At 38.0% G+C, this 23931-nt stretch overlaps 1 protein-coding gene, 1 non-coding gene and 1 pseudogene across 3 annotated transcripts; 2 read left to right on the top strand and 1 right to left on the bottom strand.

The window, feature by feature from the left end:
- Nucleotides 1-1545: 1545 nt before the first annotated feature.
- On the top strand, nucleotides 1546-16617 carry LOC111319898 (schlafen family member 13-like; annotated as a pseudogene). Its single transcript, XR_016000673.1, has 10 exons — nucleotides 1546-1700; nucleotides 3341-3423; nucleotides 5115-5146; nucleotides 6512-6577; nucleotides 8749-8859; nucleotides 9205-10250; nucleotides 10767-10871; nucleotides 11518-12238; nucleotides 12574-12783; nucleotides 15715-16617. The product of XR_016000673.1 is annotated as a schlafen family member 13-like (transcript).
- Nucleotides 13786-15708, bottom strand: LOC148733475 (uncharacterized). Its single transcript, XM_088758790.1, has one exon. It carries the CDS (start codon nucleotides 14449-14451, stop codon nucleotides 14095-14097), a length of 357 nt encoding a protein of 118 aa, XP_088614916.1. The 5' UTR covers nucleotides 14452-15708; the 3' UTR covers nucleotides 13786-14094.
- A 3908-nt stretch (nucleotides 16618-20525) lies between the features above and the next one.
- On the top strand, nucleotides 20526-20598 carry Trnaa-agc (transfer RNA alanine (anticodon AGC)). Its single transcript has one exon. It is a non-coding gene; the product is annotated as a tRNA-Ala (tRNA).
- The last annotated feature ends 3333 nt before the right edge of the window (nucleotides 20599-23931 follow it).

Genomic DNA, 23931 nt, shown 5'->3' with positions numbered 1-23931 from the left:
AGAACTTTACAAGTGAAGCTCAATTTTGCTGTTGTTATAACTTATTTGGTTTGACACTTTGTTCTGCCGCACCGTGACTTAACTTGTACAAACTTAGTCCGATCTGACTGATCAAGGAACGATCGATGCAATCTAATGACTCGTACCTCAATTTCCTTTCTAATGGCAATGGACTAACATGCGATCAAAATGTTATCTCCATGTAAGCATGCTTTTAATTACGAATGCCTTAATATTTATGTTTTTATTATATCCCGACATCAAAGTTCATTCCGAGAAACCGTGCATTATAAAATCGTGGTTTTGTGGAACTGAAACTCGAAGAGAGGCCGGAAGTAACTTTCGCTTTTGATTAGTTCCAACGTGGACACGAACTAAGAGTTCTTCAAAAAAGCGAGAGTGGTTAATAATGAGGAACTAGCTTTGAAAGTCAGTCATACGAAAGGTTCGCGTCTTACCTTTTAAGAAAAGAGTAAAAGATGAAAACTCGACTACCTTGAGAGGTACAGACCTATTCATGCTTGGATATATTGCTCCCTTCGTGTTCCTCACTGAGGAAAATATGAATCACAAATAAAGGCGTTAGAAATGTCACACAGCCACAGTTTTCAGACTTCGTTTTCAAAAATGAAAAAGTACCTTCCTTACATGATTGGACGGAAAATGAGTGAAGCTGTTAATATCGCCCACGTTCGACATCGCCTCGTATGACCTTTGCGTGGTTTGAAACTCAATTAGTCACAGAAAGCACAAATGGAACTTTGTCTGATGCGAGCTGCTAGGAGCAATATCCGAGATCGAGGGTTGCCAAATCAGTTCCGCATGCGTCTCATTCTGGTTCCTTTCCCGTCCAAACAAGATTCTTTTGGCTTCTTTTTCTCCAATTATTTAAAGCGAATTTTACACGCGAAGCTCAATTTGTTACAGCTTATTTGGTTTGGAACATTTTCCAAAACAAGTACATAGTGAGATTACTATCGTGTGACTGAGAGAAACCGTTTGATTCTGGGAGCGAGAACTCACTAGCCAAGAGACAAAAGCAAAGGGAATTGGCCAATGACTGTCGCTGAACTGTCATCGATAACTTCAAGTTTGAGCGGGAGTTTATTCCATGGCGTCTATAGTGTCTGAAGAACCTTTCCGAGTCTTGACGAATTCTTATTGAAGCTATTCTACTTCTGATTAATCAAAGCCTGTCCTATGATAGGGTAAGAATTTGCACTTGGTAGTTTCAATACATAATTTGCTTATTCAATGGATATTTCACGACTTCTTTCTTTGTCAAAACGAAAGGAAACCAAAGACTTCCTTACACGGTCTCTTAAGCAATTTGCGTACCTTTCAAAATTATTACACACGTTTGAATGTTTTAAGTACAACTAAACCGAGGAGGGTTAAAGATCTGAGGGCCCATTTTCCTTTGATTGTAATCCAAATCAATGGATCGCAAAGCATTTTATGTCAATGCAAATTTATATGTCAGTTACATCCTACGTACTGGGGAACAACCGCGCGAACTCTAGTTGAGTCTAATAGAGATAATTACCAGTCGAAATCGAACGATCAGCGAAATCACTATCGATTGATAGTGGCAAATGAACTAAGAGGAGTGCAATTTGGTTTCAAATTATATGCGGGTTTTTAAAATCGAACAAGCTGCGAGGCTATCCAGATCACGCTCGCAATCTTCCCCGTCTTTGGTACGAATTTGTTGCGTAAACTGTTATAGTAAATGTTTTTGTTTATCATAACGTGGTTTTACACATGAATGAACGTTTAATCGTTTGTCTCACGATGTAAGAGTCAGGATAATTAATCGCGTATTGATCATGACGTTTCGATTGCTATACTGCTAATTTTCGTCAGTAGTAAACCATATGAGAATTTTGCTCAGTACCTCTGGTTCGTACGTTTCAATACTTTTGTCGTAGCCGTTTTTGGAAGCCCAAGACTTCCAGACTTATAGCTAGTTGTTAGTACTTTGTTGGGTGTTTTTTTTTCTCAGCATTCCCTTAAAATTTTGAATTAAAAATGTCGTGTTGTTTTTTTCTTAACCTGTCCGCCATTTTGTTTTGTCTGCTCTTACGACTTTCCTGTCAATCAATTTAACTTCCACTTTCTGGGCTACATGGGTTAGGCGATAAGCATGCTGAAATTTTTGTATGTGCACTGTTAGTTTAGTAATAATATGTGTGCTATACTCTAAGCATGGTCATTGTCTGAGAACACACCAATTGATCTCAGAACATTGAAAGTGTCTATGGGAGTGCAAAAAGTTGAAATTGAGTGCAGAGAGTTGGAATTAAATTGATTGAAAGGTAAGTGGCAAAAGTAGAACAAAACAGAATGGCAGACAGGTTAGGAGAAAGTAACATTTTCATTCAGAGTATTGGGGGAAACGAAAAGAACAACAACACCCAACAAAGCACAAACAAATGGCTAAAGACTGGAAGTCTTAGGCTTCCAAGAACAGCTGTAAAAGTATGTAATGGAGGCCTTGAACAAAATTCTCAAGGAGTTTTACAAGAGAATAAAGGCTGATAGATTCGAAAGAAACTGTTTGGGGCTGTTTTACAAGAGAGCTCACAAGAAAGAAAGGAAAGATTGTGGGGGTGATAGCTTTTGTGTAATGTTTACTGCTGTCGACCAATACCTAATAGAGAAAGAGTACAAACAATGAATCATTTGTAATAGAGAGTTTAAAAACTTGAAGCAAATTCCTGAGAGAATAGGCCGACTACTTCTGATTGGCACCAAAGCAATAGCAAGTAGCCAAACTAGTGAGCCACAAAACAAAATAAAAACAACTACAATGTTAAGAGGAAAATAAGAGTCGTATTTTTGTTGTATATTATTAACAATTAATCACATGATTCTTCTTGTGAATTTTGGATAGATCAGCACTTGTAAATTTTTCAAAGACTACAAATTGCACTGGCCCTACTGGCTTGTGCAATTTGGTTGGGTGTTGAAAAATTTTCTGAGCTCATTTATCCCAAATTGCACTCAAACAAGATTACCTATACAAATTATATACCATTTTAAAATTGAACAAGGGTGGAATGTGAGTTCTTTTTGAAATTACAGGTATGATTTCAAACCAAAATTGCACACTACTCGATTCAATTACCATTATAAATCAGAAGCAAGTTTGTCAAGAACAAAGTCAGATATTGTCTTAGTAGATTTCTTCTGATTCCTTAAAGAGAAGTTACTGAATTTCAGATATGGCATAATTTTATAAAATTAATTGTGAAATACAATTAATTTGGAATGCGCTGCATATTGCATTTGTACATTTTTGTTATTTATTAACTGAATGTAGACTTTTTCTTTTCAGCCTATCTGTAAAAAACCATGAGTAACAATAAAAGACGCCTTTCAAGGGATACCACAGGAGAATCTAAGAAAACGAGACATGATGTGAGTGCAGTAGGTGGCAAGAACACCCTTAGTTGTTTACATGTCATTTTAGAGTGATTTTCAAATAAGTGTTGTAAAATCAAAACCAAAGAAATCACAATGAGAACTTGAATAAAAAAATTAAGCAATCTGCTTTAAGTATGGAAAATGGCTAGTGACCTATTGTTGCTAGTAGTTTTTAGGGAAGCAGATTGCTTGAGTAAGTGGCCAAGTTTCCAGGACCAATTTCAGAGTGGAGTAAAGCAAAACCAAAGCAATCCTGGATTCCTTTTGAAAGTGCCCTTTTGAGTACCATATTTACCTGTGTATAATGTGCACTTTTTTCCCACAAAAATAACCATCAAAATTGCAGTGTGTACTCTACACGGATTCCATTGTTTGTCACGCATGTCCTAATTTGCATATGTTAAAAACACAACCAAAAAAAGTAACGCATTTGTATAGGTAATTGCATGGGGCCGAGTAAAATTAAGGATTAATATCACGCGTGTTTTCGGAAGTTGCTGAAATTGCCCGAGTTGTGCAGTGACGAGGGCAATTTCTGCAACTTCTGAAAACACAAGTGATATTAATCCTTAATTTTACGAGGAACCATGTTATTACTTGTTTATAATATAAGGAGCAAAATGTTTTCTTACTGATCTCAAGCAAAATGGGACGCCATTGTTACAAAACAAACAGAAACATCTTTACCTTAGCAGCCGTTGCTAAGCGATTTTCAGCCAATCATTTTCAAGTAATTTTGCCCGGGGCAATTACAAAAATTAAAGAAAAATGCCCTCTGTCTTGACCAATGGCAATTCAGTAATTTTGCCCCTTATATGTTAAAAAGCTTTGATTAAATAACTTATTTTGAATGAAAAATTATAGGTGCATACGAAGGTTTTACTCTAAAATCAAGAGGAAAGACAAAAATCGCTAAATAATTCTGCAAGTGTGCAAATAGGCCTGTGGATCAGATTTCGAAGTGAATATGCAAATTTGGCTGCATGTGAAAGATCTCATGTTATATGGAATTTTTTAATGAGAAGCAAGAAGAAAGCGAGCAAGAAATATTTCAGGACAAAAGCTTTATTTGAAGCAGTTCTTGATTTGCTGTTATAAGCGAAAAATGCGTGAATATCCTATGTGTATAAAGTGCATGCGGTGGAATTCATTTTGGTTATATTGTTGTTTACTTGACTTTACGGCCAGAAAATTGCATACCGTTAGTTTGAAATTCTAAAACTACGACGATATGACACAAAATCTTCAACACTTTTCGGACATTATTATTATTATTGCTCACTTATAATATTTACTGGGCCATGGAATCATCAAATTAGCTAGGCCTCACTTGAAGTCTTAAAGTTTGATTTCTATAATGTCATAAATAACTAAGTAGCAAAAGATGTTGATGTTAACAATAATGTAAATTTCTTATTCTTGTTGTTTTAAAAAATAATTGTACAAATATTTAACTTGTCTTTTTTGCCATGAAAAACTTTTTTTCTGATAAATTAGCCTGTTAAAAACAAGGGTGTGCATTATACATGGGCACGTATTATACACGGGTAAATAGGGTAACCATAATTTGTTGTACACACTGCAATCTTAGTGTTTCAAGCAATCTTATTGGTTCATTAAGCAGTGTATGACAATCACATCGCATACTCTTTTTCTCACAGCTAGCTTGTTGTCTTTTTGCTTAGCAGAGTCAACAGGATGAGGTGTTGGAGGATAGGTTTGTTATACATCATTGCTGTTACTGTACTTTGATCATATTTGAGTTTGGTTACAATGAAATATATGAAGTTCATATATTTTGAACTGCAGTATTAGATACATATGGTGCACGATCCTTGCAGTAGATAGTGCTATCTAAGCAATAGTGAAAATCAGACCTGAAAAAAATCAGGCCTGTACGGGATTCGAACCACTGACCTCTGCGATACTAGTGCAGCACTCTACCAATTGAGCTAACAAGCCAACTGGGAGTAGGCTGTTAAGTTGATTCGTAATAAACCTGTGAAAGTGATAAATCAGATACAATGAAATATATGAAGTTCATATATTTTGAACTGCGGTATTAGATACATATGGTGCACGATCCTTGCAGTAGATAGCGCTATTTAAGCAATAGCGAAAATCAGACCTGAAAATCAGACCAGTTGGCTTGTTAGCTCAATTGGTAGAGCGTTGCACTAGTATCGCAGAGGTCAGTGGTTCGAATCCCGTACAGGCCTGATTTTTTTCAGGTCTGATTTTCGCTATTGCTTAAATAGGGCTATCTACTGCGAGGATCGTGCACCATATGTATATTTGAGTTTGTTCAACAAAGAGTCCTCATGCATGCTGTAATGTTATTTTCATGCAAACTTGCCTCAAAACCACTGAACATTACAGGTGGTCGTAGAGTCCTGGTAATACCAAATTAATGCTGCCAAGTTGAAATAAAATTTAGGATCATCTTTCAGCTTTGTATATTACAGAAAACGAGGTTTCTGCTTATACACAATTACTATATCAGAAAAGAAATCAAATTAGATAAGTGCCACCCTCCCTTTGATTAAGTCCCCCCCTTCCTAACCCTTTGACTTCTAAGATCTCAGTAGTAATTCTCCTTACTGTCTGCCATGCCATTGTGATGATAATAATAATAATAATAATAATAATAATAACTTTTATTTCTATAGCGCTCTTATCCTATGTTCAAGGTGCTTTACAACATTGTGTGGGTGACTTTACCAGACTGCCAGTGGCAGTGCTGTTACAGTAGTATAGTTTCAAGAATTTAGGATTGGATCAATTGATAATTCCTAAATTGATATTTTTCTTTATTTTGTCATTTGTCTGCTTGATATTGTATGGAGGAATTCTTTCTTGGTCACTCATTGATATGAAAGGGTTTAGAAGCAATCCATGTCTTGTGCTTTGTACTGACATTGTTATTAAAACAGCGCTGCTTTTTATATATAATAATATTCAAAAAACGACTGTCAGTCCGATCGATTTGACTGAGGTATTTTTATAATTGCCATTAAATGTTTATATCACAAACTACCCTTTATGTTCAGATGCACCTAAATTTGAATTATTCTCTTTATAGTGGTTTTTATGAATATCAAGATAGTGATGCATACCTGTGCCACACTGGAGCCAGGGCATCATGCAGGTAATTTATACATAATTCATACAACCTAGCCCAGAAGGAAGCTATCCTTTAAACATAGTGCAAACCTCCACAAACTAATCTGCATGAAAGAGTCAATGTGTAATACTGTATAATCAAGGTGATGTTTAAGTGCTAAACAGAAAAGGCAGAACAGGGTTTTTAGTTATTTTCAATCAATAACTGAAACCAATTTATACCTTTCAATAAGAGAAAGATGGCTCTGAATTTTCATTTTGGTAATTTACACTTTGAGTGTAAGTTACCAAAATACACTGGAAGAAGAGACTATCAGGAAGTTCAAAATTTTATGCGAACATCATTTCTTGAATTTAACCAAACATAAACAACCAAAAAAATTGAAGGCTACCGAATTAATTAAGTGCATGCTTTTATTGCAGTGATGGCTTTGATTTTAATAAAATTATCTGGAGGGAGTTTTGATGAAGAAACTGCATTAGATGTTTGAAAACTGCATAAATTCATTTTCTTCAGCTTATGTTGGTCAGGTTATGCATTTACTGATAATTAATTCATAGGACAAGGAGTCCTTCGGCTCTTTCCATACAATATCTTAAAGATGGTAAATGGTTTACAGCGATTGTTGTGCAATCTGAACAAATGTTACGGAGAGGTGGATTACCTGATCTATGATACCTATGACTTTATGTGCCTTTCATCAAACTTGTGAAAGCCACCTTGAACAGTCAATGTCACTCATTAGAGTGATTGATAGAATTTTAACTGAGTAGAGTGTAAGACATCATATGAGTATGGCATAAGTTTGATTTGAAATCACAATTGAGTATGATTTCAGACCAAAATTGCCCAACCTGAACAAAATGGATGCTATTACCACCTAAAAGCATCCATTTTGAAATTGCAAAGTATTATTGCTCAAATACAGGGCTAAAGTCAGTACAAATGTCTCATTGCCATTACAAAATATTTGTAAGAAATTTAATTTATCCATTTTGGAAAAGAGGAAAAGTTTAGAGGACAAAGGTTGCAAGGCATGTTGCATTGGTAACAAATGGTTAACATCACAACACACCCTATTCTTGGTTTTCATGTGATGTCATCAAAATTATAAAATAAGGGAAAAATTAATCATTTAAAATTTGAGATTTTAGTTTAGTTATTTGAAAAGCTGAAGACTTATCATTTTACAAATTTTCAGTGTGATAGGGTGTTTCGTCTTGTCTTAAAGCAAGGTTGAATTTCTAAGCTTTTGCATAACACAAAATGAAAATGTCGGCCAAGAATCAGGGTTCCCGCGCTCCTTGAAAGTCCTTGAATTTGATTTTTTGTTTTCAAGGACTTGAAAACCCTTGAATTTAGACTAGGGTCCTTGAAAATTTCTGAAAAGTCCTTGAAAATAAGCGCAGATGAATCAAAGTCGAAGTTTTCTTTTGTTTTTGTTGTTGAAAGTATAAGTTTCTGGCACATATTGCAAAAACTAGTTTTTCTTTCAAATCCCGCATCCAATTATGATGTTTGACATGTGATTTTTATATATTTTGTACCTAATTGGTGCGTTGAAAATAATCTTGGTTACCTAGTATGTGATCACTCTGACGTGCATGCTTGAAGTCATGCTCATGGGACTTTTCGGCCCCTCCAATTTAATGCAAAAGGTCCTCGAATTTGAAAGCCAAGGTCCTTGAAAATGACCTTATAAAGTCCTTGAAAGTGCTTGAATTGAATTCCTCAAAAAGTGCAAGAACCCTGGAGAATACTATCATGTAGGTTAATGAAAGTTGGCATCTCCATTGAGATTCTGCAATCTGAGCATTCCTTGTTTGAGGATAAGTACTCAGTATAGATGTTTACAAGCCCTCAGAGGATGCATAGCTTTGCATTGCAAAACTTAATGTATCTTTTTGGTAGCTTCTGGCCACCATATTTGTGCCCCCTAAGAGGGACACGAACATTGTGTCTCCATACAAATCCTTAAAAATTTGAGTAAAACATTTCTTTTAATATCTCTCGATGTTAACCTGTGGTAAATGCCTTTTTCATTGTTTTTACTTGACAAAGCAATACAAAAAGTGATTAAAATATTAAAGCTGTTGAGGGCTGTACAATCCCAAAATAACAACCTTAATAAGGCTTGCCACTTAAATTTGGACCTTTGTTTACCTTGAGTAGTTGTTTACACTTTTTTACTACAGGGAAAGTTCATCTCAAGAAAATGATATTCATTGCATGGAAATCGATGGAAGTGACAACCAACATGAAGGAAACTCTCCCTCTTTACGCAATGGGGAAACTGACAGCAACAGGTAATGAAAATTTTATTACTAAACAAGACTGAATTGGGTTCTTAAAATGCATGCTTGATTTCCTGGCTGGAAAATGATTCTTATGAAAGGGAAAAGACCATAAGAAAACTGAATTTGGCCTTAGGCAGTATTTATGAGAAATACAAGAACTGGCAGTAAAATTGCCTTTTGTGTGGCAAAGGTGCTCTTTAAGTAGCAGTTACACATTGGCGAGGACCCTCAAGCATTCTAAATTTTGCTCTTAAACTTTGTTTACTGCGTAGAGGCAATGTAGTAGAAATAAAGTTTTCTAACATCTGTAAAGTTGGATTTATTTCCCAGTGAAACATTGTTCATTGTTTACAGGGACTTCTGTGAAAACCATCTTTACTGCACTATAAGAATTGGAGCAGATAGTGCTAGTCAGCAGAAAAAGGAGAAAAAGAGGAGAAAGAAACAAGGCATTGAGTCTAGAAATGAAGAAAGTCCCACCCAAAGCGAGGATATTATAAGAAAGTGCAATGCTCTCTTAAATTTTGGTGGAGGAGTGCTTGAAATGAAAATTGCAGACCCCCAGAGTAAAGGTGCAAGTAAGAAGGATCCCGTGGATTGTTTCTGGCAAACCATTGAGGGGCAGTTAAAAACAATGATTCGTCCATCAAAATATGACGACGTTTTTGACCGCCGTGTATTTTCTGACAAAATATTGCTGTTCGTCAATGCTCCGAAACACTTATGTACAATGAAGTACAATTTATTTGTATCAGGAGATTCGGGTGTTGATGACGCTAATTACGACGATGTTGTCGGTTTTCTGAAGCTAGAGTCTGACAGCCACAAAAGAAACTTAAAGTCAAATATACAAGTGCCTCTGCAAGACCTTCCACCGATACCTTGTACATTTTTTCACCAGAAGGTAATCAGCTTGATGGAGTGCAAACAGGTTCAGTTTAAAGACTTTGCATCTGATTCTCTTTTGTTTTCACATCCTAAGCAGCGATTCAGCATCGCCAGACAGTTGTCAGCTTTTGGTAACTGTGATGGTGGAGTTCTTCTTATAGGAGTAAGAGATGACCGGAGAGTTTCGGGCGTAGACATGGTGAAAAATAAGAAAGAGCATGTGGAAGAATGTGTCAGTTCCCTTGTTGACAAGATGTGTTGTAATTTTAAGCTTCAAAGAGGCATCCATTGGGATTTAACCTTCTCTGATGTCTCTGGATCTGAATCCAAATCTGTCATTGTAGTTAAAATGGCAGGAATGCGGGATGCTGGAGGAATTTTTGGAAAATGCCCAGAAAGCTATATATTACAGTGTGATGAAGATGGCCAGCAGGTTCCTCATCAACTTGATTTTGACAAATGGAAAGGGAGAATGAAGTCAGATGATGCGCATTTGACAGGGAACACCAGAGGTGTGTACTTGACAAAAATATGCTTTCTAATTTGGAGTAGGAATACGTTAGCCACGGTTGTAACTAAGAAATTACACTGCCAGCTAAAATTTTAAATACGGTTGCCCAAAGGCGATGAAAGATTGTAAGTGTGTAACCTCAGAAGTGCCTGTTGTGCTTTACCAAGCGATCGTAGGCCAAAAATGCTAACCGGAGATCGCTGGTTTTTTATCCCGCGAATTTTTCCGGGAACTGGCGCCAAGTGACAACCCTGGTTGGTTACTTTCATCACTCAGTTGAAAATTTATCCAGTTATAATAAGACTCTGTTCATTTACCACAAGAGCATGATTATTATGGAACTGCTTTGGTTTTGCTTTACTTCACCATTTCTTCAATCTATGATTGGGCCAGAAATTTCTCGCCTTGGTTAATTTATTTTGGTTTTACAAAGCTTAGCCTAAAAGCACTCTTATTGGATTATTTGAACCCTATCCTACTACCCGTCAAATTGTTAATTTGCATCATTCTTTTTCAGGGATGATTGATATGCTATCGAGGTTTCAACAGATGCGTGTTTCTGAAGGGCATCTTTTAACGGTGAGAGGCGATGTTCAGAGGATAAGGGATGCCTTTTTTAAAGGTAGGTCGCATTTCTATGAGAATCCTAAACTGAAAAGCTTGATGACTGCTTCGTTTAATCTGATTTTTCGAAATTTACCTGGTTCGTATTTCATTGGTAAGAACAGCAGCATATAACCTGGTATCCTTCTGGTAGGAATTATAAAAGTTGTGCAAAATCTCTATATGATTTGAAAAACTTTTTAACCTTGAAATGAAATTTCGTCGATACAAGTACACAACATGGATTACTTTTGCTTTTTAAGGACTAGATTCTCTGAAACAGAAATATTTTCTTCGCAACTGGTTGGCGTCTGGCTGCCTGGAGAAAAATAACATGAGAACACATGAATTGTATTCCATATGTAATACTCCACAGTTTCTAGAAAATCTGAATTTGTTTACTTACCTTGCTATGAGAAATAGCATTTGAGCCGAAAAACCCCTTACTGTGATCCACAGCACCCACAGAGTGCCGATACTAAAGTGATGTGTAGAATATTTGTTGCTCCCATATCTCTTGGTTGACATAATCCTGTCTCCGACTGCCTTGGGGCGAGAAGAATCTCCTTACACGAAATTTAATGCACTAAAAATACTTTCACTGTTAGTATTTTTTTATTATGTTCTCTTTGTTTACATTTTCTACATTAAAATTTTAATATCAGGCGATGACACGTTCCCAGTTTCACCGGAAGGTGTAGAGTCTAGCCTTCCAGCAGAGGCACAAGCAGTGATTCGCAACATCCAAAAGGTTTGTCGCAGGGACCGTTTTCGGGGATTTCTGGCTGTATCGCGTTCTTGGCTTCGTGATACTGGAGGCACAGCAGTTGATAGCGTCATCTGTGACGTTCTTCTTGTCAGCAGAAACATGGGTGGACTTCATCTGTACACTCTCTGTGATGCGGCGGATGAGACGTCTTTCCAATATAGCAAAGAGGCTGCACAGTCCATAAAGAAAAGGCTTTCCGAAAATGGCGCCAGGGGCCAAAAGTTTTATGTGTCATCCCATGTGCTACCATGTCGCGCAGGCAGAGAAGTAAAATTTCCATCACCTGACGACCGCTACCCGAAGTCATATGATCTTCTCTCTCCCAGAGAGAAACTAAATGAGATTCTGAAAGCGATGGTGGTAACTCTTGCTGCTGTGCCGTCAACTCTCTCCTGCAAATTGGGCGTAACCTTTTTTAACCTTCTCACCACGGAACAGTTTCGTTTGGTCCATCAGCAGATTGAAGTAAACCGGGAGTTATGGATCAAGGGGGTCGCTGGAACAGGAAAGACGCTTGTTGCAGTGGAATTCATGAGAGAGCTTAGACGCCGTGAGAAACTACAAAGGAATGAAATCCTCTACGTTTGCGAAAATGAAGGCATTGCAAGCCAAGTACGGTAAGGATTGCCCATGGTAACAACTCCTCCTTAAAACTGGCCTGCTTCCAAAATGATGAGTACAAGTAACTGGTTAAACTCCTCAACTGTTCCCCTTCCCATTTGGTGGTCTTGTTAATTCGTGCATTTGAGACCAAACCTAAATCTAGCAGTAGAATTTGAACTTGAATTATGGTGTATTGACTCATTTTATCTGGCCATTTGCTATTGTTATTCCACTAAGATTTGAAATTAAAAAGTCTTAAACCAGAAACCAGCTAAGTGGTTGTCATTTATCAGTATGGTGAAACTTCATGTTGCCAAGTTATGTAATCACATTTTGTTTGACTCGGTAGGAAAACCGGTCTGTGCAATGCCATTTGCCGTGTTACCTTCATCGACGACGATTTTCCACAAACTAAGCATGTGATACTTCGAGCAGCCATATGGTACTTTTTCCTGGTATGAAAAGGCGAAGGATCTGGTGCGACGGTATGACCCCGACAGACCAGGCTACTTGTGGTGTTTCATTGACCTCTGCCAAAAGAGTCACTCTTTTCCATCAGGTATGCGTCCAAATTCAATATTCATCCTAGGTTTCACCATAATTTACTCTAGTGAAGGTGTAGTCTGATCGCCCGGGTGAGTGTAGTTCTGAGAAGGACTGTTGTACTCTAGTCTAGGTGTAGCCGCACCCTCCCCCCGACAAAGGAGAAACGGAGCGAGGGAGCGTTTGCGAAAGGCTGACACAAATCGTGTTATGTGACATCATTCCTTTTGCAAGAAAATGTAGAATAGTTCTTCACTGGCTCCGAGTTCGATCGTTTCAGTCGGAGGCGCTCATTGGTTGAAATGTAAAACAGGCAAAATTCACGGCAAAATGGCGGCGAGATCGTTCACTTCAGAAATGAAAGAGACTTACTAAGCTGCTTTGAAGCAAGTTTGCGGAACGTTCTGCATTCCAGAACTGTACGAAGAGCAACGGGAAGCTATTGTTTCTTCGAGGAAAAAGATGTATTTAGATCTCTTTTTTGGCGTCGACGAATACAGTGGAGATGCTGGTGGCAGCGACAAAACATCTTGCTACATTGAGTTTACATAAAAACCCTCAAGCCTTGGCCGCTCGAAGGAAAAATCCGTACTCACTTGAAACTATTTCGGCTTAAAATCAAATTCTACTTTCTCCACGTTTCCAGCATATTCTGTTCGCATGCATTCTTTGAGATCGTCAAGATTCTGTTTTAAGTTTTGTCTTTTCTTTAGAATTCCAAGACAATGGCGACAAATGTATTCAGACACGGTGTATACAGCAAAATCGAAATTCGCGAGAGCTACTTGCACGTCGAAGGACGTTTTCTTGTTGCTTGTCACTAAAAATCGCTCGTAAGCTTTCGTAATCTCTTTAAAACACAAAATGCAACTTTATTTCATTGATTTAACCGAAGATAAGCTCGAAAGAATAGCCGATACACAGCTTGAGATTATCCTTGGTATTTTGTATCCTGAAAAGCCCGCGTTCTACGCGAAAGTAGAAAAATTTGCATAAATTAAGAATGACGTCACAGAACACGATTTGTGCCAACCTTTCGTAGACGCTCTCTCGCTCCGTTCCTCCTTTGTCGGAGGGAGGGTGCGGCTACACGTAGGCTAAATTTATTCTTGTTTTTTAACTGTAGGGATATTTTATTCTAAAGGCCCGAGCAAACGGCTTCAACATTTGCTTCAACATCCATTCGATTTTGTTCAACGCTGTTGAAAGGTTGTTGAACGATGTTGAACGGTGGGATAAGCAAACAATTTCAACATTTCATTCAACAAAACTTAGCGAGTGGCCTGGTAATTAGTTTCAGGCCCAGCTCTTTGCACGCCTTAGACACTTACAAGGGCTTGTATTTTTCACTGGTTGCTTTTCCTGACTTCCAAGAGTTTGTTTTGGCAATTTCGCGACCAAGTTGCGTCCTCAGGCTCGCTATTTTTGCCTTAATATCTTGTTTAGTATGCTTAAATATGTCTTCCAGTTCTGTGTAAGCGATTTCTCTCTCTTCGCGATTGTGGTAGTCTTTACCAAAGACGTCCCACAGACAGCTTCGCTTCTCCAGCTCATCTATGTGCGTTTCTATCTCGCCAGACTTCCATTTTGGGTTCTTTGTTTTATCCGCTTCCGGTGCTTTTCTTTTCCTTGTTGCAGTGTTGATCTCTACTTCAAAATCGTCTGGCGTGTCGTAGTCCTTCATTGCAGGATCAGCTGATCGAAATATTATCGCCCGTACGTATTACAGCCACACACAAAATTGCCCTGCTATGCAACCGTCTTTGCGTCCATGGTGAAAATGGTTACGTCTTCTTAATTGCGCATGCACGTACTCAACAATGTTGAAAGAGCGGGGCAAATGACTTCAACTCCGCTTCAACATTCCGAACATTCCAGAGAACAAAAGAAATGTTGAGCAGATGTTGAAGCAAAGATTAAAGGCTTTTAAACTCTTTCACCATCGTTTCAACACATTTCAACACGGTTGAAAGGGGGTGGTAAACGCTTTCAACATTGCCATTCAACAAAATCGAAAGGATGTTGAAGCAAATGTTGAAGCCGTTTGCTCGGGCCTTAATGATTTTTTTTTTATGTGGCCGAATAATTAGGGTGCTGGACTTGCAGTCTGGTGGTCCTGGGTTCAAGTCCTTCAGCCTGCCACTCACTGGATTTGTTTTTCGGTTGTTTCTTGTTTAACTCCTTGGCTGCGATTTGTATATAGCCAAGTGGTCTGGCTTCTGCCAGTTGGGGCTTTTAAAACACTATTGTTTTTGGTTATTTATCATGTTTATTTCCCAATTAAGAGGGCCACAAGTTTATCAGTCGGTAACTTTTTAGTGGAGTCTTATTATTATTATTATATTATTATTATTGTTAAGAGATATGAATCCAGATCAGATATTCAGGCAGCACTAAACAGAAAAGAAGCGCCAGAACGCTGGCCTTGTGTTAGAAGTGGAGCAAGCTACTTTCACGCCATCAGTTTTCAGCGTCCTCTGCACTGCTGAGATCAGCCTCACTTTGTTTAAGAAGTTCGCGAGCTTCTAGGAGATTCCATTTAGAATTGTCGGATATCGTAAAAGGACATGCAAATATTTGTTAAGGCGTTGAGAACCCTATTTCTGGGGAACTCAAGCCGGATCAAGGAATACTACTTTGTTTTTTCTTCACATTTTTTTCTTATTACCGGTAGTTTGTTTTTAAATGACTGTCTATTTTGTAGAATTTTAGAAATGAAAATTGTCAGTATTAGTTATCAACAAGACAATTTTGTATTGTACACATTCAATTTCCAAGAACTACCCCTAGAAGTTGATTTTCCTGATGTAATCCTTTTTTTTTTAAGTTTTAATAGGCTAATTATTATTATACTGAATTATTATTATCTTTATTTGCTCGAACCCACCAGCTTCTCGCTTTAATCCCTATCGTGTCTAAGTAAAAGTTTTACTTACTTACTGACTAGGTATTCCTAAAGAAAGCAGACAACGTCCGCATTTTAGGTTACGAAAGGTCATCCGTAACTCAACGAAGATATTCAAGCATGCCAAAAAATATCTTGTCTACAAGGATTTGAAAGACGAGGTTGAAATTGGGCACGACTTCGACGGAGAAGATGTAAGGATAATAACATATTCAGAGAGTGAAAAAATCGAACTAGATGTTCTCCATGACACGTTGTGCGAGCTTTTGGGAGAGGGTTACAATCCGAAAGATATCGCTGTATTGTTTTCAAAGAATGATAGAATTCCTTCCGAAGACAGGCTATCTGCGACGTTGAATGGTTTATCTTGGGAGTCTGCAAAGGAAAATGATTCTAACAAAATTGTCATCAGCACGGTTCTGAAGTACAGTGGTCTGGAAAGACCTGTCGTAGTACTCGTGAATGTGTACAAGCCTCCATATAGACGCCATAAAAATTCCTTCATTTACGGTGCAGTGACACGTGGGATGGTAAAACTTGTGGTTATACAATGCCGTTAAGATTGAATTTATCTTCTAACTAAGTCATTAATCTGAAAATTTTGTCTACTGTTGCATCATTGGTGTTTTTTAAAAGTTGCTAAAGACATTCGGAAGAAAATTGATATCGCGTATGTAACTGTTTACCTCGTTTGTCTAATCGGCATTTCTGTCAAGTCTTGCGGGAGAAACTGGTGCACGTACTGAAGAAACTGTGCTATTACTTTTAATGAGATAGAATAAATATATGAAAATCATATACTTTGAACTGCGGTATTTGATACGTATGATGCACGATCCTCGCAGTAGATAGCGCTATTTAAGCAATAGCGAAAATCAGACCTGAAAAAAATCAGGCCTGTAGGGGACTCGAACCACTGACCTCTGCGATACTAGTATCGCATATAGTATCACATATATCGCATACTAGTAGCGCTGCACTAGTATCGCAGAGGTCAGTGGTTCGAGTCCCGTACAGGCCTGATTTTTTTCAGGTCTGATTTTCGCTATTGCTTAAATAGCGCTATCTACTGCGAAGATCGTGCATCATACGTATTACTTTTAACTTAGGTATCTCGAAATAAGTTGTTATATTGTAAATTATTACAAACGGACGAAATTTGAGCTTTTTAGAAAACACTTTTCACGTAAATGAAGGAATGATGATGAGGATCTTGTTTACGTAGAGTAGGCATCAATAGAGGGTAGTTCTCAAGTGCAAGAATGTTTTAAAATTATTTGATATCTTTGAGAATAAAATGTTTTTAATTAACTTATTTTACCTTGGTGAAGGTTTGTTGCGTGTGCATTTATCAATTAAGTACTGTAGTTATTGAAAAAGAATTGTAAAAAGCTTTCTTGCAAAATACGAACAGTACTCTAACCTTAGCTGTAAAATAAACTTAAGAAAGTGTACAAATGGCTTATACTATCATTTAGTTATGAATATCTCTTATGTGAATCCTCAGAGGCAACTTGATAAAGGGAAATTGGAGGGGTGGCAGTGTACTTGGTTTCCATAAAAACAAACAATCGAGATCACCCATCCATGTAATTAAACCTCTACCAATGATACCTACAATCTCATCCAATGTTGGAAGAAAGCTATACCGCGACGAAACAACAATAAGCCACTAAGAGATTACTCGCGTCGATATATTTCGTATCGGCTTTGATACATATTCTCGGTCTACGAGAAGCTGGAAATAAAAAAGGACTCTTCAACCTTTGTATTTGAAGTTACTCGAAGTATCCCTTACGAATCATCCACCTTGCAGCTACCCTTCATTAACAAATGGTAAACACCACAGCGTACACTATTGAGTTATGGATGCACGCGGGAGGTTGCTAAGCACGAAAGAAGCGTAAGAGTCGCTTGAGGCGATAGCCGAGAGCGACTCTAGCTTCTTGAGTGCTTAGCAAACCTCCCAAGTGCATCCATAACTCAATAGTGTACCCTGTGGTGTTTACCATTTGTTTTATAACATTGATACATTGTAGCTAAAGAGTTCCCTTTTATTTAACAAATCTTACGTGGCCAGAAAAAACAAGCGCGCGCGGAAAAATTAAATAGTCTTTGCATTTGCTCACGTCAGCAGCGTACACCCATGGGCAAATGGGGGACGCTAAATTGACCAATCAGAGCGCGCGCTTTACCTTGGTTATGTTATAATACAACTTCTTTCGCTGGAAAATTTGTAAATGCACGGTTTCTTTTTGGTAGCATGAAATTCAGCAGCTTACTCAGAAAATCAGAAAAATCCGTCCAAAGACGAGTTTGTAGTTGTATCGAAAACAAAAACCTTGCTCCCGCAAAACTCTAATTATCGCCAATCCGTAATGATCCATATAGGACTCCGTAATGATTCATATAGGTACTTGTATTACATGGTAACCCATCGAGTAACTCTGTACCTGAAGGTTACCCCCATGGTAAAAGAAAACGAAGTAAATTGGCATACCCTCTATCACCACTGCTTTATTCCCTTGTAGAAAATAATGAGGCAGTGGACGGTGGAGAAAACGTGAGACAGGAAGACTTGCGAAGGGCCGGAAAAAGTGAATGGTTTATGTCATTATCTCGTGTTCGTCTTGGTGGGCATGAGTGACTAAGCGAGATGTTACACTCTCAAACGATTAAGCCTCTGCAGAGAAAATGAACTGATAATCTCTTATGCCTAGAGGGAATACTTGGGGTGTTGGCCGAGAAATCTCTATCTTCCTATTTTAAGCTTTCAGTAAGAGCCGAATCTAATAGAGGTCGTTACTTCAAAACAAGATTGAAAATAACTTTTACCTAGACGTCTCGGAAAACAGACTACCCTAGAGACTTCCTCCTAACTCGGGAGACATACCACTGACTGGTGTAAAAACTCAGGTGATAATAAGCTTTAATTGGATGAGGTTGATTATGATGTGATGAATTATCGATGCCGAAGTAAGAGTTATCTGCTGAGGTCAAAAACTAAGGGAGATAATACAGACACGAGGTTTGATAACTCATGATATCATGCAAAAATCGAATTCAATAATTTTTATATTGTACATTGTTTAAACAGAAAGAAGAAAAAAAAAAGAGTTGTAAATTATGATAAGACCACTCAATCACATGTTTCATGTTTTTGCGTTCAAAATTGCAAGCCATCGAACATTGTCCAACGTCAGGTCCTTACCTAGAAAATAATACACATATGAATGGAATTGTTGGGGCTAAATAAATCAGAAGAATTTAACCGCGACATGTGACCAAATGTGTCCAGGACCAATTAAACAGTCTTCTTCGAAGGATCACTCAATGGAAGGTCGGAATGTGTAAACAACTTTTGGTTTTCAAGTGTCGCTGACCCCCACATTTAACAACCGTTTCCCTCGTGATACCAGCTCTTATGAGCATATTTCGAGGTGGCTGATGGTGATACCACGCCCTCTCTGTCACTGATATCTGAGTTTGTTTTTTCGTTGGATTTTTCTGGTCATGTCACATCAACCACTCTGGTCCTTTCCATTCTTCTCAAATACTTTAGCATAGAACTGCGAGGATCGTTGGCGCATTGAACACTATCTGGACTGTCAGTTCCATCTTAAGTACCCCAGGGTTCCTTATTAGGGCCATTAGTCTTGGTGATTTTCATCAGCGATTTACCTGATGTAGTTAAATGCCTGGGAACACAGAAGCATTGTATGCTGATGAGTGTACAGAACATCTACAGTGGTTAACCGTCCTTCAGACCAGTGTGAGTTTTAGCCAGATCTGGATATTCAATATGCCTAGAGTTAGCATAACCCAATGGACTTTATGTTAAGAAGTGTAAATTGATGCGTATAACCGAGAAAAGAATGCCTCTTCTCTCTAACACTTTAATAGCTTTTTACAATTTAGAAAAGGTTTTAATTAGTTTTGTAAATTTGATAAGGGTCTTACTGTAATTTATTATATGATGTAATTTTTATATTCTATAATTGTTATGCGCATTTGATCATATGTAAATGAATTTGCGCACTACAAATATTAAACTGGTACGATGAATATATGAAGTTCATATATTTTGAACTGCGGTTATAGATACGTATGATGCAAGATCCTCGCAGTAGAGATCGCTATTTATGCAATAACGAAAAACAGACCTGAAAAAAATCAGGCCTGTACGGGATTCGAACCACTGACCTCTGCGATACTAGTGCAGCGCTCTACCAATTGAGCTAACAAGCCAACTGGTGGCAGGCCGTTCAGTTGATTCGTAATAAACCCGTGATGATAAATCAGATACGATGAATATATGAAGTTCATATATTTTGAACTGCGGTTATAGATACGTATGATGCACGATCCTCGCAGTAGAGAGCGCTATTTATGCAATAGCGAAATTCAGTGGTTCGAATCTCGTACAGGCCTGATTTTTTTCAGGTCTGTTTTTCGCTATTGCATAAATAGCGCTCTCTACTGTGAAGATCGTGCATCATACGTATCTATAACCGCAGTTCAAAATATATGAACTTCATATATTCATCGTATCTGATTTATCATCACGGGTTTATTACGAATCAACTTAACGGCCTGCCACCAGTTGGCTTGTTAGCTCAATTGGTAGAGCGCTGCACTAGTATCGCAGAGGTCAGTGGTTCGAATCCCGTACAGGCCTGATTTTTTTTCAGGTCTGTTTTTCACTATTGCATAAATAGCGCTCTCTACTGCGAGGATCGTGCATCATACGTATCTATAAGCGCAGTTCAAAATATATGAACTTCATATATTCATCGTATCTGATTTATCATCACGGGTTTATTACGAATCAACTTAACGGCCTGCTACCAGTTGGCTTGTTAGCTCAATTGGTAGAGCGCTGCACTAGCATCGCAGAGGTCAGTGGTTCGAATCCCGTACAGGCCTGATTCTTTTCAGGTCTGTTTTTCGCTATTGCATAAATAGCGCTCTCTACTGCGAGGATCGTGCATCATATGTAAATATTAAACTATTATTATTATTATTATTATAATTATTATTGTTATTATTATTATTAACACTAAGCCTAAACACCAACATTTTAGAAGAAACTTCTGAATTCTGTGATCTCGGCCCTAATCACTTATAACAAACTGTCATCAAAATATTTAGTAAAGTAAACAAGATTTATGCTCTTATTAAAAGGACTTGCAAAGTTCTTGATGATGTTGGCACCCTCAAGGCGCTGTATTGTACCCCGGTAAGAAGTGTGCCATTATCTGGTCACCTAACACAAAGCAAGGAACATCGACAATTTGGAAAGAATTCAGCCAAGAGCTACTAGGTTCGTTTTTAAAACTGATGATGATTATGGCACTCGCATAGAAAAACTAACTTGTTATCTTTACAGGAAAAGCGTTCTTTGTTGGACGTTTCGTTTTTGGTGCGGCTTACACGAATCGTTTAACGCCACTCGATGTTAACATCTAGCCATAAATGTCCGAAGGGGTATCCGGATTTCCGGATTTCTGTCAGGATTCGAGAATTCCTTCTAAGGGCCCTCTGTTTTCTTTTTGTCTCCTTTTGGCAAAGTTTTACAATTGCTGTTGCTGGAACATATCACTAGAAGTAATCAGAGAGCGTTTGATTCCTTAGATTACAGCTAGTTTCCTTCAATTTCCTTTGTTCTTCGTGACCGAAATGAAGAAATTTACCTCAAATAAAATGCAAGCTCGAGGCTCCTGTTATCGATAACTGCACCTTTACTGAGATATGAAGTCCACTGTGAAATATTTTCCTGCGGAATTTCCTTGTTTTAGGGGCCGACCATTTAACTTTTGAGTGGGGTGGGGTGGGTGATTTCTGGTCATCAAGAAACTTTTTTTCTAGCAGTCTGCTGGGCAGGATATTTTTTCCGTTCTAAATGCTCTACAGGATATTTTTTTCCCTCCTGATTTCTCTGCAGGACTTTTTTTCCCTCAAAAAAGGGTCATGTATTTTCATATACAAAATGTATTTACATTTACATTGTGGTCATTGCAGCAATAGTTCTAATTTTTCTATGTTTTCGGAAAGTCATTCTTTACAATCACTTTATATTACGTCAAATAAAGTGATGCACCAAAGGCAGAGGTGAAAACATTTAGTTTCTTAATCAACAAAAAAAAAAAACCAAAAATAGCAGAATGCAGTTTCAGTAGAAATGCTCATAGCATGGTAAATGCTGCTGGAATCATTAGTTGCAATATAAAAGTGGACTTAAATATCCAAAACAAATGTGAAAGCAAAATTGAAGTTAGTTGATTACGATAGCTCTGATACTTTTTGCTCAGCCTTTTTTCATTCCACTTCTGCATTGAGTACCTCAAAGTTGAACAAAAGCAATGTGATGGTTTGCAACATTTTTTTTTCTTTCTTTCTTACAGCAACGCAAGAATTTTTTTGTTACATTTGGGCTGCATGCAATTTTTTTCTTCCAACAAGCGCTAACAGGAAATTTTTTTTCAAAATCACCCACCCTCCCCCCTCAAGAGTTAAATGGTCGGCCCCTTATTGCTTGGAAATTGGGCTTACCGTAATTAATTATTTGCGAAACGAAATAAAAATCTGTTACTAAATAGTAATCTGTTTAATGAATTGCGAAGTAAAAATCTGTGATTTGTGAAATAGAAATCTGTTATTTGCGAAATGGACACCTGTAATTTGCGAAACGAGGATCTCTGCGGAAAACTCTACAGACCGGAAGAATGAAGCGGTCAGTTCACCGCAAGTGTGGATTGCATACGCAACCTCTCAAATTATTAAAGGAGGAGTTGCGTCATTAAGCCATAAAGAGCAAATGTAATTTGAAACATTAGCAGACGCCAGAGCTGTACTTTATATGAGGTATAAGCAGAGTATGTGTTCGATGAATAATTCGAATGCGTGACAGGCTATCTTTAAGATAAGGAACGGGGAATGAGGAATGGATACGGGGATTGAGAAATCTTTAAAACGGAGAATCTTCAAAATGGAGAATCTTTAAAACGGGAAATCATTAAAAGCGGGAATCTTTAAAACGGGAAATATATAAAAGCAGGAATCTTTCAAACGGGAAATCCGAGTTAATAGCGGGAATCAAGCGGGAATCTTTTAATACGTGGAATCTTTAAAAGCGGGAATCTTTAATTCGGGGAATCTTTAAAAGCGGGAGTCCTTAAAACGAAATTTTTTTGTCGGTGGATGGCAGTGGCACTCGATTATTGTTATTTTTTGATTTGCCTAAAAGGTAAGTCAGCCATCAGCCCTATGAGCAATTATGATTGGATACTCTGATCCGGCATCGTTTTTCGGCACTATCCTAAGGTTCAAATAACAGCCGGCTGCCGGCGGTAGACTGAATTTTTAACACACTTGCTGGCAATTTTTCACCAAAAAAGCTAGAATTTTTATGGAAACTATTTTGCTTGTTGATCGTCCAACTGAAGTAAAAGTCGCTGTCCTGTTATGGTGAACATTTCATGTCAGACAATAAAGCCGCCAAGAAATGTTTTAAAAGCTTTTTGGAGACGTAAACGAGTATAAAGCGTCGAAATTTTCAGTGTGCTACAAGGTGTATTTTTGTTTACAGTATTCAGCTTCCTATGTATTTGTTCAAACGTGAAACATGCAAGTTTTTGTACACACCATCACATTACCGTGTTTATGTTTCTGCACGTACATACTACCTTAAATCGAGATTTATTTTCCACCAAATCCTGTTGAATGTCGTTTGTGTAGCCTGGACAAAACTTGGGGCAGGCCATAGCTTACGCAATGGTGTAGGCCATGGCCTACCCTGTGGCCTACCCTATGGCCTCTGAGTGGTCAGATTTTTAAAAGCACAGCAATGCTGCAAGCCTTTCAATGTTTTCCTGGGGACTGTCTTACCAACGACTTTCTTCTGCTGTTTTGGCAGCCACATTCCGATCAAAATCTCTTAACCTTCTAATAGAACAAGGAAATCGAGGAACAGAAGCCGGTCAAACGCAAACATCATCAGATTATCTCTCCTTTCAAACTAGTTCAATACTGGCCCTCTCTCTGCACTCACATTATTGCGTGACAGAGCGAGGAAAATTTTAAAAACCAGCAGTCAACCACCGGTTGTTTTGTATGTCTGCCTGTGGGCTGGTTTCCAGTTTCTGTCAGAAAAAACAAATTGGCCTGGCACCTACTGTTTGCGTTTTCTTACCTGGATTTGTTGTCCGATATAATACCGTTCATTACATTTTTTCACTAGGACTCTACTTTATGTCTACC

This window comes from Stylophora pistillata, chromosome 4 (assembly GCF_964205215.1).
Source record: "Stylophora pistillata chromosome 4, jaStyPist1.2, whole genome shotgun sequence".
Classification (NCBI taxonomy): Eukaryota; Metazoa; Cnidaria; class Anthozoa; order Scleractinia; family Pocilloporidae; genus Stylophora; species Stylophora pistillata.
The sequence above is the reverse complement of the archived record's forward strand: the minus strand, read 5'-3'. Positions and strand labels throughout refer to the sequence as shown.